Below are 13,114 nucleotides of genomic sequence, written 5' to 3' on the forward strand. Positions count from 1 at the left end.
CAACGGGAATAGTTCTTCCGGTTCTAACACTTCCGGTATGCGGGAGCAGGCCTAGCCGGCTGGCAAGATGCTGAAGTGGTGCGCGTTAAATGGATTTTGAAGCCCTTGACAGCGAAGTCAGTTGTAATAAGGTGGGTTAATACGTCGATGTATCATGTCCGCGCATATTTGGTCATCGGGCTGCCACTGCGCAGTCGTTGGCTGCAGCAGCAATTTCCGAAAACGGAAGATAGCGCGCGACAAAGTGTGCACCGAACACAAGAAGTCGCAAAGCGAATGCGGCTGTAACGTATACATTTTGCATCGCATCCCCGCTGATATCAGCGGGGAAGCTATGCAATATCAGCACATAAAAAAAGCAAATAGGCAGTATAGAAACGGACATCTACAAGTGCAGTAATAGGCCTCGATAAGTCAAATGTAGAACGAATTTTGCAGCTTGGTGGTGCAAACGGAGGGTTTCTATGCGCCCTCGCTCGCGCATAGAAACCCTCCGTTAGACATTTGCCAGAAGGCTGTCATTCTTCACAAACAACAACACGCGAAGAGTAAACACTGGTAAACGTCCTCAGGAAAAGTGAACATGCCTGCAATTTTGCAGCTGTTGGCACAACAACGGGCGCCATGAAGGCGAATAAACACGCCAGAACACAAGAATAATTCACACTTTCAATAACAAACAAATTAAGAACTCACTAAAGGGAAAACAATGAAGATACGATACACGGGGTCAATGGGGACAACGCGGGAGCTAGGAACAACGCTGCTCTCCGCATACCAAAATGGGCGCACAACAACCGTATGCCAGACGCCAGACGGCGCGGCTGTCGCTGCAACACGCAAGATGGCGACGACTACGGGGAAAAGGTGTATAGAAGGCGTTCGAAAAACATCGAGTAGAGACAAAGGCAGCCACCTACCCCTAATCCTTCCAATCAGAGCTCGGTGCTGTGACGTCCCCGCCCGCTCTCCTAACCTCCTCTCCCTCGGTTTCTCACCGTAAAGGCCCTTTTCAAGACCCCGTGGAACAGCATTGACGGCCGCCATTTCTCGGGAACGAAGCTTGTGACTAGATTCGAGCCCCGACAGAACGCTGACGTGAAGAAAGGTGTTGAGCGCCAACTATCACCTCGCAGAACCCCCTGGCAGAAATTGATGTCACGCGACTCGAGGGCTCGTTGCGCGGTCAGGTGACGCCAACTGCTCCGCTACATTTAGGGGGGGGGGGGGGGGGGGGGAGAATTGACGGGACGAGTCTCCGTGACGGTTTCCTCCTAGAATCGGCTAACAAAACACATATTCGCGTGTAAAAAAAACAAACAACAAAAACGGTTTGTTCTGTGCCAAGTTGTGGCGCTGCGGCGTGACGTTTCATCATGTAATCCTCGGTCGAAAGGAACGTTCCTATGCGGATCGCAAGTTCGTCTGCTTCTTGCACAGGGGTTGCGATAATACCAGAACGCCGAGCTCTCATTGGCTCATTGTAAAGACTAGCGGGTAGAGCTGAAGGCATCCAGCATTGAGGTCTACCCACTATCCTCTCAATCAGAGCCAATCGGAGCTCGGCGTCGTTCTGACGTCACCGCAAGTCCTGCGCAAGAAGCAGACGACTCGCTCTCCGCAAACCGTCTGCTTTCGACCGAGTGTCTGCTGCGTCTTACAAATTAAACGGAGGAACAAAGCTAAGCCCGGAAACTTCTCGAGGCAAAGTCCACCGCTATGGCTAACACACATGGATGGAAGTTTGAGCTCCTTTCGCGCGGGCACCGACTTTGTATTCTAATTTCACAGCCAGTCCCTCCATTCGTCTATATATAGGCATTGTACGGGGGGTCGCATTTTCGCGCCGCCGCAGAAGACACCTTTTCGTTTTAAGGCCCGTTCACACTCTTGCGACCGAGTGCGACCGAGTGCGACCGAGTACGACTGAGAGAGACGAGTTCTCCTAAAACTTGTTAAATGTTTTTAAAATGAGGGAACACACTGGCATTCTGGCGCCACCTATGCGGTGACCCTGGGACTGCATTTCACAAGAGCGAAGGTTTTGCGGGATTTCCGAGGTCGAATGTGCGTAATACCCATAGAAAGGCTCGTTTATAACATTGACAAAAGTTTTTCGAGCCAAAAAAGAAAGGATAATGCGCGAGAAATAAAAAAAAAAATATGCCGGACCGCCGAGTTTACACTGCTTCCCAATAGATGGCGCCAGTGTGTTTTCTGGTTTAAGAAGTTGGAAGGAACCCAGGTTTAAGAGGTCGCAAGAGTCTGAACGGGCCTTTAGAGAATTCGCTTGTACGTTGCGGTGTGTGCCGAACATTGCTTTCGCACCACGAGCGCAGGTATCTTTTTCCCAGAGCGGGTCGTGGCAGCCGTTTGCAATTCACGTTTTATTGGATAATTCGAACGAAAGTTTGGGGCTGCGTGTGGCGTGTGAACGAATCATCTCGTTGTACTTCGTCAGAATTAAGCTCGAAGAGCGCAACGACAGTGGCGTCACGACCTACGGAACAGATTCAAGTGACCCAGTTTCGTCTTATCGTACCTACCACGACCAAGTAAGCCGTCGTGCCATCTTCGGAGGCTTGGCAAGTGACCAAACAAATAGATTCGTGAAACGACATGGTTTCCAAAACAAGTTTTTTTTTTCGTTGTTTTTTGCAAACAGGCCAGAGCAGAGAAAATAGAAACCAATCGCGAGGATGGCCGAGCAGTTGTTGAACTTGGCATTAGGATCGCCAGTTTCTATTTTTTCTTTTTTCTCTTTGCTCGCGCGGTTTTAGAAATACACACGATGAATAAAGTGTGCGTATCACACGACGCGAGGGTAATCCCTAGCGTGTTTATTTGAGCATTATATCAAAGAAAGCGGCAAATAGAATTGAGGAGTGTGTCACTGCGACGAGAGTATCAGCCACCACCGCACAACACTCCGAAAATGACACGGCGACGAGGAAGACATAAAAACTCACATTTTAACCGGAAGATCTAGCCTCGAGGGTCAAACTATTCATACAAAATAAACCCACCTTAAAAAGAAGAGAAAAAAAAATGGGTCGCGGGGACATACTATTGGTTTAACGAGGCCGCTCGTCGTAGGCAGCGAAAGACTAGAGCCTTCCTAGGCCTTCCCACCGACTTGAGCAATCGCTGAAGGCGTTGGGATTTTTGTCGTTGCTTCCGGAACCCGTGAATCGAACGGCCAACGTTGAAATATACCCGCTCTTTTTAGAGCTGTGGCGTCAGGGGATGGCAGGCTTGCGAGTCGAGCAGGCAGTCAAAAAAAAAAAAGAAGGAATATACCGAGCATTTGTTTCGTGCTGCTGCGCGGGCGCTGGAGCGAGCTCCCAAAACCTTCATTTGACAAAATAAAACCGCTTGTAATCAGTTGGGAACGAATTCTACGGTCCAAAGAGCGAACCCCTGCCTGCCTCTGGCGTCACGTTTTCATTGTTGCCAGTAGAAACTTTCAGTTTGAAAAACACGATGAGGTCGAACATTGTAAATTCAGTAACTAAAAAAAAATATATATATATATATATTTTTTTTTTTCTTTTTTTTTTTTTGGGGGGGGGGGGGGGGGCTTTATATCTCGAATACTATTTCAGCGATGTTTGTTGACGTGTTTAGCAAATTTTCAGGCAAATCGAGGACCACGAAGAAAACGCCGGGCATGTTTAGTTTTTGTTGAAATGGCAAACATTAGGTCGACAAAACTGACCAGAGAGTTGAACTAGGCGACTTGGTAATAGTTTCACATAAATAACACACACAAAAAAAAAATCGAGGATTACGAATTGGAACACAAGCGACGGGACAACGAAATAGATCTAGGCAATGCTGCGCCAGTGACGTGACATCCTTCCGTGACGTCAGATCTTTTTGCAGAGCCCCCCTCCCCAGCCTGACCCATCAATCTGACCCTGGTAGATCTCCCCCTAACCAGGGGGCAGATTTAGCAGACACGTGAATGCACGTGAATGCCCCAAAGTGTACCCAGGTACTGTGTGCATCTGTCGGCGGCTGGTCCTTCCCTAAACTAAGACTAGTTTCGTTTCTCCGTAACTTGGCACGGAGCGAATGCTACGGCCCCCATGAACCAATCAGAGCGACGGAGGCCAAGCACGTGACCGCCGTTACCAAAAAATACAGGGGCGAGAGCGTAGCCCAAGCAGCTGGAGAAGAGGGGGAAACTGGTAAAAATAATATAAATAATGGGAAGAACATATAAAACAATGATCCCCTTTTTTTGTGTCCCAGGCGTCGCTCTTGTCGCCTTCCAAGATTAGTCCGTCACTCGAAATTCGTACAACAGCAGCTTTCCCCTCTCTCTCCCTTCCGCCTCTGACTTCGACAGCACTGCGCGCAACTATATACTCGTTTTTACCTCAAGAAAAGGTTTTGCGAATTGTTCGTCCGCCGTGCAAAGTAGTTCTGACAAAAGATGTTGTCCTCAAAGGATAAAACTTTTTTTTTTTTTTCGTCTGAAACATGTACGTCTCGATAAGATAACATAGATGCAATCTCAAATGCACCCACATATATCATTAATTCTCCACATAAAAGGAGAAATCAGTAACGCTACGCAAAAAAAAAAAGGTTTTTTTAATTTTTTTTTTTTTTTTTACGTGTTTTGAGGTGAAAACGAGTATAGCGAGATAGAGTAGCGTGAGAGGGCGGTAGGACGAAGGTGACTATACTGAAAACGCGGTAAAAAAAAGATTAGTAGTTGTGCTTTAGACGGTGTGTTGGACCTTTTCTTTTCTCCGTCTCGGGTTTTAATGTGACGTATGGTGCCGATCGGCTCACGGCGATCGCGGCCTTCGCCGCCTGCCAAGTACGTCGTCGTCGTCATCGAAAACCTCGGATCAGGAATTCCGGCGGTCTGCAAGGCTGAGAGACCCCGCAAAGTGGCCTCCGGATTCCTCGAATCCCGAGTGTTTGAGACCGCGGATTCCCCTCTCCTCCCTCCCCCCCCCCCCCCCTCCCCCAAACCCTCGTGCTCACAAGACGTCCGTGTGTGTTCTCTATGCGTTCGCGCCGACTGCAACGGCGTTTGCGCATTGTTCTTCCTACGCCGCGCGAAATAGTTCTCACGATGTTTGTCGGAGCCTGCAGTGTTACCAGATTGGGCTATATATAGCCAAGTTGGGCTACATTTTTTTCTAGTTGGCGTCAAAATTTTGTGGTTGGCTATGTGGCTATTTCGGGCTATTTCTAAGAATGCGGCGAACTTTTGTCGAACCTCAGGTTCGACGCCGAACTTTGAGGTTCGGCTAGTTCATTTTCAAACTTTTACTAAATTTTGAAAAAAAAAAAAGTGTTTTCTTTTGGCTAGTCGAGAGGAGAGAGAGGAAGGAGAAAGGCTTCAAACTTCTACAGACTTCGAGGTTTTAACAATGCGCAGTGAAGCAATGCTCGCAGAGTTCAAGCGGTCTCCCTACAGCGCAGCGGAGCAAACCAAAGAGATGGCACTTTTACCAAAGGCCCGGTAGCGCGCCTTCAAGCCGGACGCATATATGGCTCTGCCCGGACGTTGACTGAACTCTCCAAATGCTGCTTTGGTGCCCATTGTCAGAATCCTTAGGCACCCAAGTTTGTAAAAATGACAAGTCCTCCGTTTCAGCGCTAAACACTTGACTACCTTGCAGTTGTTGCCCACCCCAAGGAAGGACAACACAATAAGAAATAGCGTGAACATGAATGGGTGACACAAAAATTCTTCAGAAAGAAAAACAGACGGGTGGGTATTGGTAAGGACCTGGATATTGGGGTTCTGGTTTGAAAAGTGTTCCGACTGTTCTGCTTCTGTATTTTGTTCTTTTACTTTATGATCATATCTCCCAGGCTTCACCATAAAGCTGTCTGTGTGTTTTCTACCTCGGAAAACCTACGAAGGAAGGGCCAGTTTTGTACGGATTTTCATCCTTCCGAAGCTTTTTTTGAAAAATTCGCAAGTAACATAATGTACACAAAAGGTGGTGCATCTGAGGGTTGAAAGAGATAGTAACGTGTAATGTACGAGTGTGAAAAATTGTCAATATAAGGCTTACAAATCATTGTTTTAGTTGGCTATTTTCGGCTATATTTTTTTCACGACTTTGGCTATATTTGGGCTATACCTCCTAGTCGTTTGGCGGTTTTTGATGGGACCATCTGGCAACACTGGGCTCGGAGGAAGAAGCGATGCTTCTTGGCGTATGAATCGTGTGCGTGTTGATAGGATAACGTACATCTAATCTAAAACGCACCTACATACATCCTAATTCTCTACATAAAAAGAAAAATTAGTAATGCTCCGCGAAACACTTTTTTTTTTATTACGTTTTCTTTTATTTTTTTTTCTAGGTGAAAAGAAGTATAGATTGGCTCAGTTAGTGAACTGTTCATCAACGCTGCTTGCACTCCTTCTTTCTTTCGTTCGATTTTATACATGGCCAACTTCGTGGGAATCAATACGTTTTCAAGAAAAAAATCAAAATTCTAAATGATATGCGTTATACGATACCCAGGAAATTAGAGTCCTCGGGAACATTACGATCTTTTGTACAGAAAAAGCAGAAATTGATAATTTGTTACTACGGTCTACAAGGTACAATGCACAAAAACTTTGAAAAAGCGTAAAAAAAAAAAAAAAAACTATTCGCGTTCGAGAGTTTAATTACGGTTCGTTGACACATTATGACTGCCATCTAAAATAATCCCGGGGAACACCGCGACGTTCGCCGTTCAGTCAAAAATTCTCATTTTAGGGCATTTAGAGGAGAAGCGCCGAAGAGAGGGATGTCCAAGAAGGTTGGGGACGAGGTTCACGCTGCTGACCCTTCACAAATCTGCACCAACTATACAGCTCGTTTAAAGCGCGTAACCGAGCACCTACCTGTTGCGGAAGTCGTCGGCGCAGTCTTTGCACGGGTAGAACTTGGCGAAGAGCCTGAAGAAGGCCTCGACGTCGGTGCGCTGTTCAGCCGTGGGCCGCTTGGGGTAATGGGCGGCCAGCGTGTGCAGGAAGGACCAGCTGCAGCGACCCAGGGACTCCCGGTCCAGCGGACAGCCCCGCCCCTCGTCCTGGCCGGAGAACGCAACAACACCATTACCGCCGGCTACGCCGAGAACCAAAGGTCAAATCTGGGAGTGTTACGGGCCGAGACAACGAACGGAACGCGGAAAGCCCTTTCCTCCGCGTCTTGTAAACGTTGCACAAAAGAAGTAATAAACTACAAATAAAATTACTCTCGTTTAAAAGTATTCGATTAGATTGTACTTGAAGGGCGGCGGAGAAAAGCTCACCGCATAACTGTCCCATGCGGAGAAAAGCTCACCTCAACTGAAGTACGCTGGGATGCCTGATGCGCGTGCGGTCATTTTGCCCTTCTCAAGCAGAATTTATTTTTAATACATAAAAAAAAGCGTCCTGTAGCACGTCAGACGTTACCCGAAGAAATAAAATAAATAATTCCAATAATACTCTAATGAAAAAAATAAACAGTGTAGAGGGCTGTAGCTTCAGTAGTTTCTGTATATATATTTATGAAATCACCTTTTATGTACTACACCGACACCGCATTGACGAGTCTCTATGTTTCATCATTTGTTTAAGAAACGGTGGTGTCAAACTTTTACCTCGTTCGAACGGAAAATAACGAAGGTGGTACTTCCTCTGTCCCGGCTACTTCAGAATTAAATATGGTAAAACACACGCGAAATGGGCTGACATAAAAGTAGAGCGAGGACTACAGCCAGGGTAGGTAAAAAAAAATGAAGACGACTTAAATCGCGATTAAAATCGGTCCGGTTTTGCTAGGATGGCTTATAGCGAAACCTTTCCCGCAAAAATAATAAAAAATTTTTTACCGTTTGTTTATTATTTTGTGCATTGAATATGCGCATATGTTCTGCATTTAAATCAGAGAATCATCGCACAAGGAAGATGTATATCGGAATGAACAGGAGAGAAAAGCGGTGGTCTTCGCAGGAAATCGATGCACTGAGCTTTGTTTATACCTCGAACATCGTCAGTCACGTAACCTTTTCTTATTTTGCAATAAAATTAGAACGCAACATATAGAAACGAAATTGAGAAAGTAATGTAATAAAAAAAAAATCAAATCGTGACAAAAAAAAAAAATCCAATAGAGCTTTTAGGAGTTCGTTTCCGTGCTTCGCAGCGTCCGCGTAACCGCGCTAAATTTAGCGGGAAAATTGACGTCACGTGACCTCAAGGCCAATTCCATTCCCCGCCAGCGGAAAAACTGAGTTTGTTCGTAGGTAACGTGACACCAAGTCATATGACGCCATTTTTCCCGCTAAATTTAGCGGGAAAACTAAATTGGAGGAGGAGAGGAGGAGGAGGGCGTACCCTCCCCTGCTCCTCCTCGAGAACTGAGTTCTAATTTCGCCTTACACAGATTTGGAAACGTCTTCTTTTTTTTGACGTCATCGCAGTCGCGGTTGGGGATCGGGCATCACGAGTGCCGCGTCAGCATTCGGCCGGGTCTCGCGTCCAATGAAAGCGTCAAAAGACGCTCGGGATCGGCCTCGGGCCCAATCGCTGCACTTCACGCCATTTTAGTGTGCTGGCGTTCACAGCGAGGTAAAGGAAGGCTGTTCCGTGGCCTAGATTATTCCAAGTGGAGTTCCTTTACGCCCCCCGTACAATAGAAACCGGAGACAAAAAATCGAAAAAAAAAATAAACGGAAAATATATCTCAATCAATCTTCCAAACTTTTTCGCCGACTTTTTTTTTCCCCGCCTTTCTTGTTTGTTTATTTTGCCCTTAAATTTGACGGAGCCCGCCTCGCTCCTTCATTTCTTTCTATTGACGTCTAACTCCTGGTTAGCTCAGTTGGTAGAGCGCTCCACTCGAAATGGAGAGGTCCCTAGTTCGATACCAGGACCAGGAGGACTTTTTTCGGTCGCGCGCCAGTCAGCTAGCTCTGTTTGGAGATTTGGGTTTGTCGCTTGTCCCCCGGGTTTTCCTTCTCCGGGCATTCTTTTCCTCATTCTTGTTCAGCTCGCTTGCACCTTTGCATTTTCAAATCAGATACATTAAGTTCGTTATAGACATTACTGCACCGTGCTTAGTGCATATCCTTATCATGTCGTCAATGTCCCGAAATTATGAAGCAAGCAATCCATTATTTTTAAAGAAATAAAAAAAAAAATCATGTTTAACAATTATAGACCTTCATATGTTCTTCCTACTTTCTCCAAGGGACTCGAAAAACTTAGTTTTAACGGTCTCAAAATCTTTTTTTTTTTTTTTTTTTTTTCTAAAGCGTTCTGTACTAACCATTTTTCAATTTGGTTTCCAAAGAGGCATATCTACAGAATCATCTTTATTACAACAAAAATAAATTATAATGCGAAGTACTGAAAAGAAACTTTTCAACACTTGGTGTTTTCATTAATTAAAGCTATTGACCGCCTTAATCACGAAACCTTGTTTGCAAAACAGAATACATGTGCCGTTCGCGGCAGACCAATTATGTTGTTGAATCATATCTGTATAATCGCCAGCAGCGTGTGAATATTGACGGTCACCGATCTTCGTTTTCGAACATTGTATGTGCTGTTCCGCAAGGAAATATCCTTGGACCTTTATTATTTAATGTTTACTTATATTACATTGTTAATATTGATGATCAAACTCAATTTGTAATTTATGCCGAGGATACCAGCTTATTTTCTACTGGAGACGATGCTGATATCCTTATTAAGATGGCCAATATAGTTTTAATCTTATTTTTTCATTGTTTTGTCAGAAGTAAATGGATTAAAAATAAACACAATAAAGTGTAAAGCAATTTTATTCAGACCAGTAAATAAGTTAATAACTATATTTTGTACCCCTAAAACTGGGAGCGACGGAAATTGAATTTGTCCCTTAACATAAAACACAAGGTATATCTTTCTAAGGATATGTCATGGAACTTTCATATTAATTATTTCATTAAAACGTTGTCCCAGGCAGTTGGTGTGATCACCGGGTGCCGCAATTTCTTACCAACCAGTATTAAACTGAAGATATATTGCGCCTTATTTAACTCCCCCATAAATTACTGTCGTCTGGTTTGGGGAACCATTGTTAAAACAAACTTGCATAAAATTCTTTTGCTTAAAAAAAAAGAAAGAAAAAGATTTTGCGTTATATTGCAAACGACCCGTATACTTACTCTTCAGTACCTTTATTTTGTAAATATCAAGTAATTACTTCATTCCATTCGTTTTGCATCGGAAGCATTTTTAGATTTCTTGTAGAGTATTTCCGGAATAACGAGGCATAAATGTACTATCAGTGCTCGTCCTCCGGAGAGATGATCGATGGTCCCTTCAAGCGATACAAATTATAATTTACAATCCCTTCATTATAACTTCCCGACAGATCTCAATGAATGGGCTTATAATAATAAACATATATTTGCACTCTCATCCACGCGAGCATTTCATGTGCTGAACTACTTGTTTTTTTTTGTTTTTTTTTTATATAATGTGTAACTAGGCACCTTTTTGTTGTTACATTTGTTGCCTCTGTAACTGTATCTCAGACCCCTTTCAAGTTGCTATTAGTAGCTTTTTGTCTGAGGGTCCCTCCAGTCTCTGGAAAATAAACTAAAATGACATAAAAAATTCCATTATCATCACTGCTTTTTTGTTGTTTTTTAGTTATCAAAATATATTTTTTTTTCCCCTTGACGGTGCAGATTTGCTTTTCTTTCTTGTTTTTTTTTTTTTTTTCTCTTGTGTAGTAACGGTTCGCATTTGTACGAACTTTTTGAAGTTTCGGTTACCGTGGTTTCTGACTGTTTTTTTTTTTTTTTTTCAATAGCTATTAACTTTTGTGATCTTGAACGGGCTGTGCCCTGTCTTTTGCCTCTTATTTCAACTTCCACGAACGGGAAGTTGCCCAACTTAAAGTCCGATTATTTTTTTTTTTGCACACGCTTTTATTATGTGTGACACGGTGTGAAAATACGGCATCACTGCGATCCTGTTTCTCGATTTGTCCTCTGCCATTTCCCTTTCCCGGTTTATTAAGGTCACTTGCCTCCCGACGAAATCTCCCTCGTAGCCTGTGTTAACCGACCGTTGCCACTGCCCTCTGACTGCCTTAGCCATGAAATGAACACAAGACCTGTTCAGAGCATTGGTGAACAGCGATCTAACGACACTCGCCTTTACCGTCTTAGAGTGGCAACTTTTTTTTCAGAGCACTGGTTTCGGGGCATCTTTTCCATACTCCCAGCACAGGGTTTCACCCACATGAAGTTTTAGGTCCAAAAACTGTAACACATCATTCGTTGGTTTTTCTACTGTGAACTTCAGTTCAGGAGCTGATGACAAGCTTCTCCCCAATTCCACTCTGAAAGGTGCATACCACAATGTCGTCGACATATCTCCTGACTATACAGCTGCCCCATGGCATTTTTCGTAGTCCTTCTACCACGGCAGAATCAAGAGAGTTCAGGTACATCTCCGCCAAAGCTGGTGCCACCGACGAACCTATGCACACTCCATCTTTCTGCACAAAAATTTGTCCATCGTATTCAACCACCGTTGAACGAAGATACAAATCCAACACCGTCAGGAAACAATCTACCGAAATGCCCGAACCTCACTGGAATATTACGAGATTACGCTCCAGGGCCTCTTTTACTCGCCTCATTCTTCTTCTACGAATAATAGAAGTATTTTATGTTTATAGAAAATATCGAGCACTTCCTGCCATGATGGACCTCCAAGATGTCAATTAATTCGTTCGAGTTTTTCAGTGAGAGCGAACCTTCAAGCTTAAGGTACTCTAAAGCCCTTGTTGCAGGAATTGAGACACCACCTTCTGCCAAGTTTCGTTCTGATTTATCACTGTGCGGAAAGGAAGCTCAGGTTTATGGTCTTTTATAAAAAAACTTCAGACTCAATGTTGAGTGTTTTGAGCTCAATATCCTCTTTGCCGTCCCTTCAAATTCCTCTTCCCTAAGAACCTCACAAATCTCTTTTATCATCTTTCCAATATTCCCGGTCCATTCCACAAAAAAGGAATCCAACGCCTCCTTTGCCTTCTTCCGGAAAGCCGTCTTGGGTAAGATTGCAACCTTCCCAGTTTTGTCTGTCCACAACACCCATAGCGATTTACATTCCAAATCGTTTCTTACCGCTTTTACTTCACTAAACTTTCTTTCCGTTAGGTAATCTCTGCCCAAAACATTTTCCATTCGGCCCATTGCTTGATCAACGAAAGCTGCCTTCTCATCCTGAGTGACAACTTTCGCGACTGTCTGTACCGACGAGAACACGTCCAACTTCGACGGTTTTACATTTAAACAAAACTTCGGCCCTCTACTTAAAAATTCCTCAATCTCCTGGGATACCGCTTCTCTACATGGGTTTACAAGGGACGTGTGGGGTACATCGCTTTCAGCTTCACTATGGTACCTGTGCTCGCCAAGATTTTTATTTGAACATCACCTGTAAGAACCTAACTACTGTATCGTTGTTAATAGGCACAAATCGAGAGGACACTTTGCTTCAGAACGCTTACGTGCCGGCGGCTGCTTTTCCGTCACCTTTATTTCGTCGTCTTCTCCTAGCTCGCCCACGCTCAGCTAGCTTTATAACCGATACACCTTCTCTTCTTTAAAAGTTAAACAGAAAATTACTTACAATATATACACTATACAAATACAAATAAAATATAGAGATTACTCAAAATATGTACAAATATATACACTGTAATGTCGTTTGTAGATTTCAAATCATGTTCTTTGCAGTTTGCACTTCACTTGCATACTTGATTAAAGTTCTCATCATACGTTAACCTCCTAGGTACACGAACTTCACGAGTAGACTGCCGAGGAGTGATCAGAGGCAGACTTCCTTGTAGGCACGCTTGATTTCTATTATCCAGCTGACTTGTGCTTGTGCTATTATCCTGCTGGCTTCTACCGGGACTTGATGTATCTGGGCTGGAGACAGCGAACGTTGGCACTCGAGCCTCAGGGCTTTCTGCATCTTCGTCTGCGGTGTCGTATGCCTCGGACTCTAACTCATCATAAGGATTGAATTCCTCCGATGTCTTCAGTAGGTGTTGGCGGTTCCGCCGTATGTGTGTACCCTTCT

At 44.2% G+C, this 13,114-nt stretch overlaps 1 protein-coding gene and 1 non-coding gene across 2 annotated transcripts in view; one reads left to right on the forward strand and one right to left on the reverse strand.

The window, feature by feature from the left end:
* LOC115311830 (FAD-linked sulfhydryl oxidase ALR) overlaps window positions 1-13,114 on the reverse strand; it is a 105,256-nt gene that overhangs the window by 66,143 nt on the left and 25,999 nt on the right. The window contains exon 2 of the mRNA XM_040205929.3: window positions 6,878-7,065. Within this exon, the coding sequence (XP_040061863.3) occupies window positions 6,878-7,065 (188 nt within the window). The remainder of the gene's footprint in view (window positions 1-6,877; window positions 7,066-13,114) is intronic.
* Trnas-cga lies at window positions 8,829-8,901 on the forward strand. Its single transcript has one exon. It is a non-coding gene; the product is annotated as a tRNA-Ser (tRNA).

The sequence above is a fragment of the Ixodes scapularis genome, unplaced genomic scaffold (genome assembly GCF_016920785.2).
Source record: "Ixodes scapularis isolate PalLabHiFi unplaced genomic scaffold, ASM1692078v2 PGA_scaffold6__148_contigs__length_123643588, whole genome shotgun sequence".
Lineage (NCBI taxonomy): Eukaryota > Metazoa > Arthropoda > Arachnida > Ixodida > Ixodidae > Ixodes > Ixodes scapularis.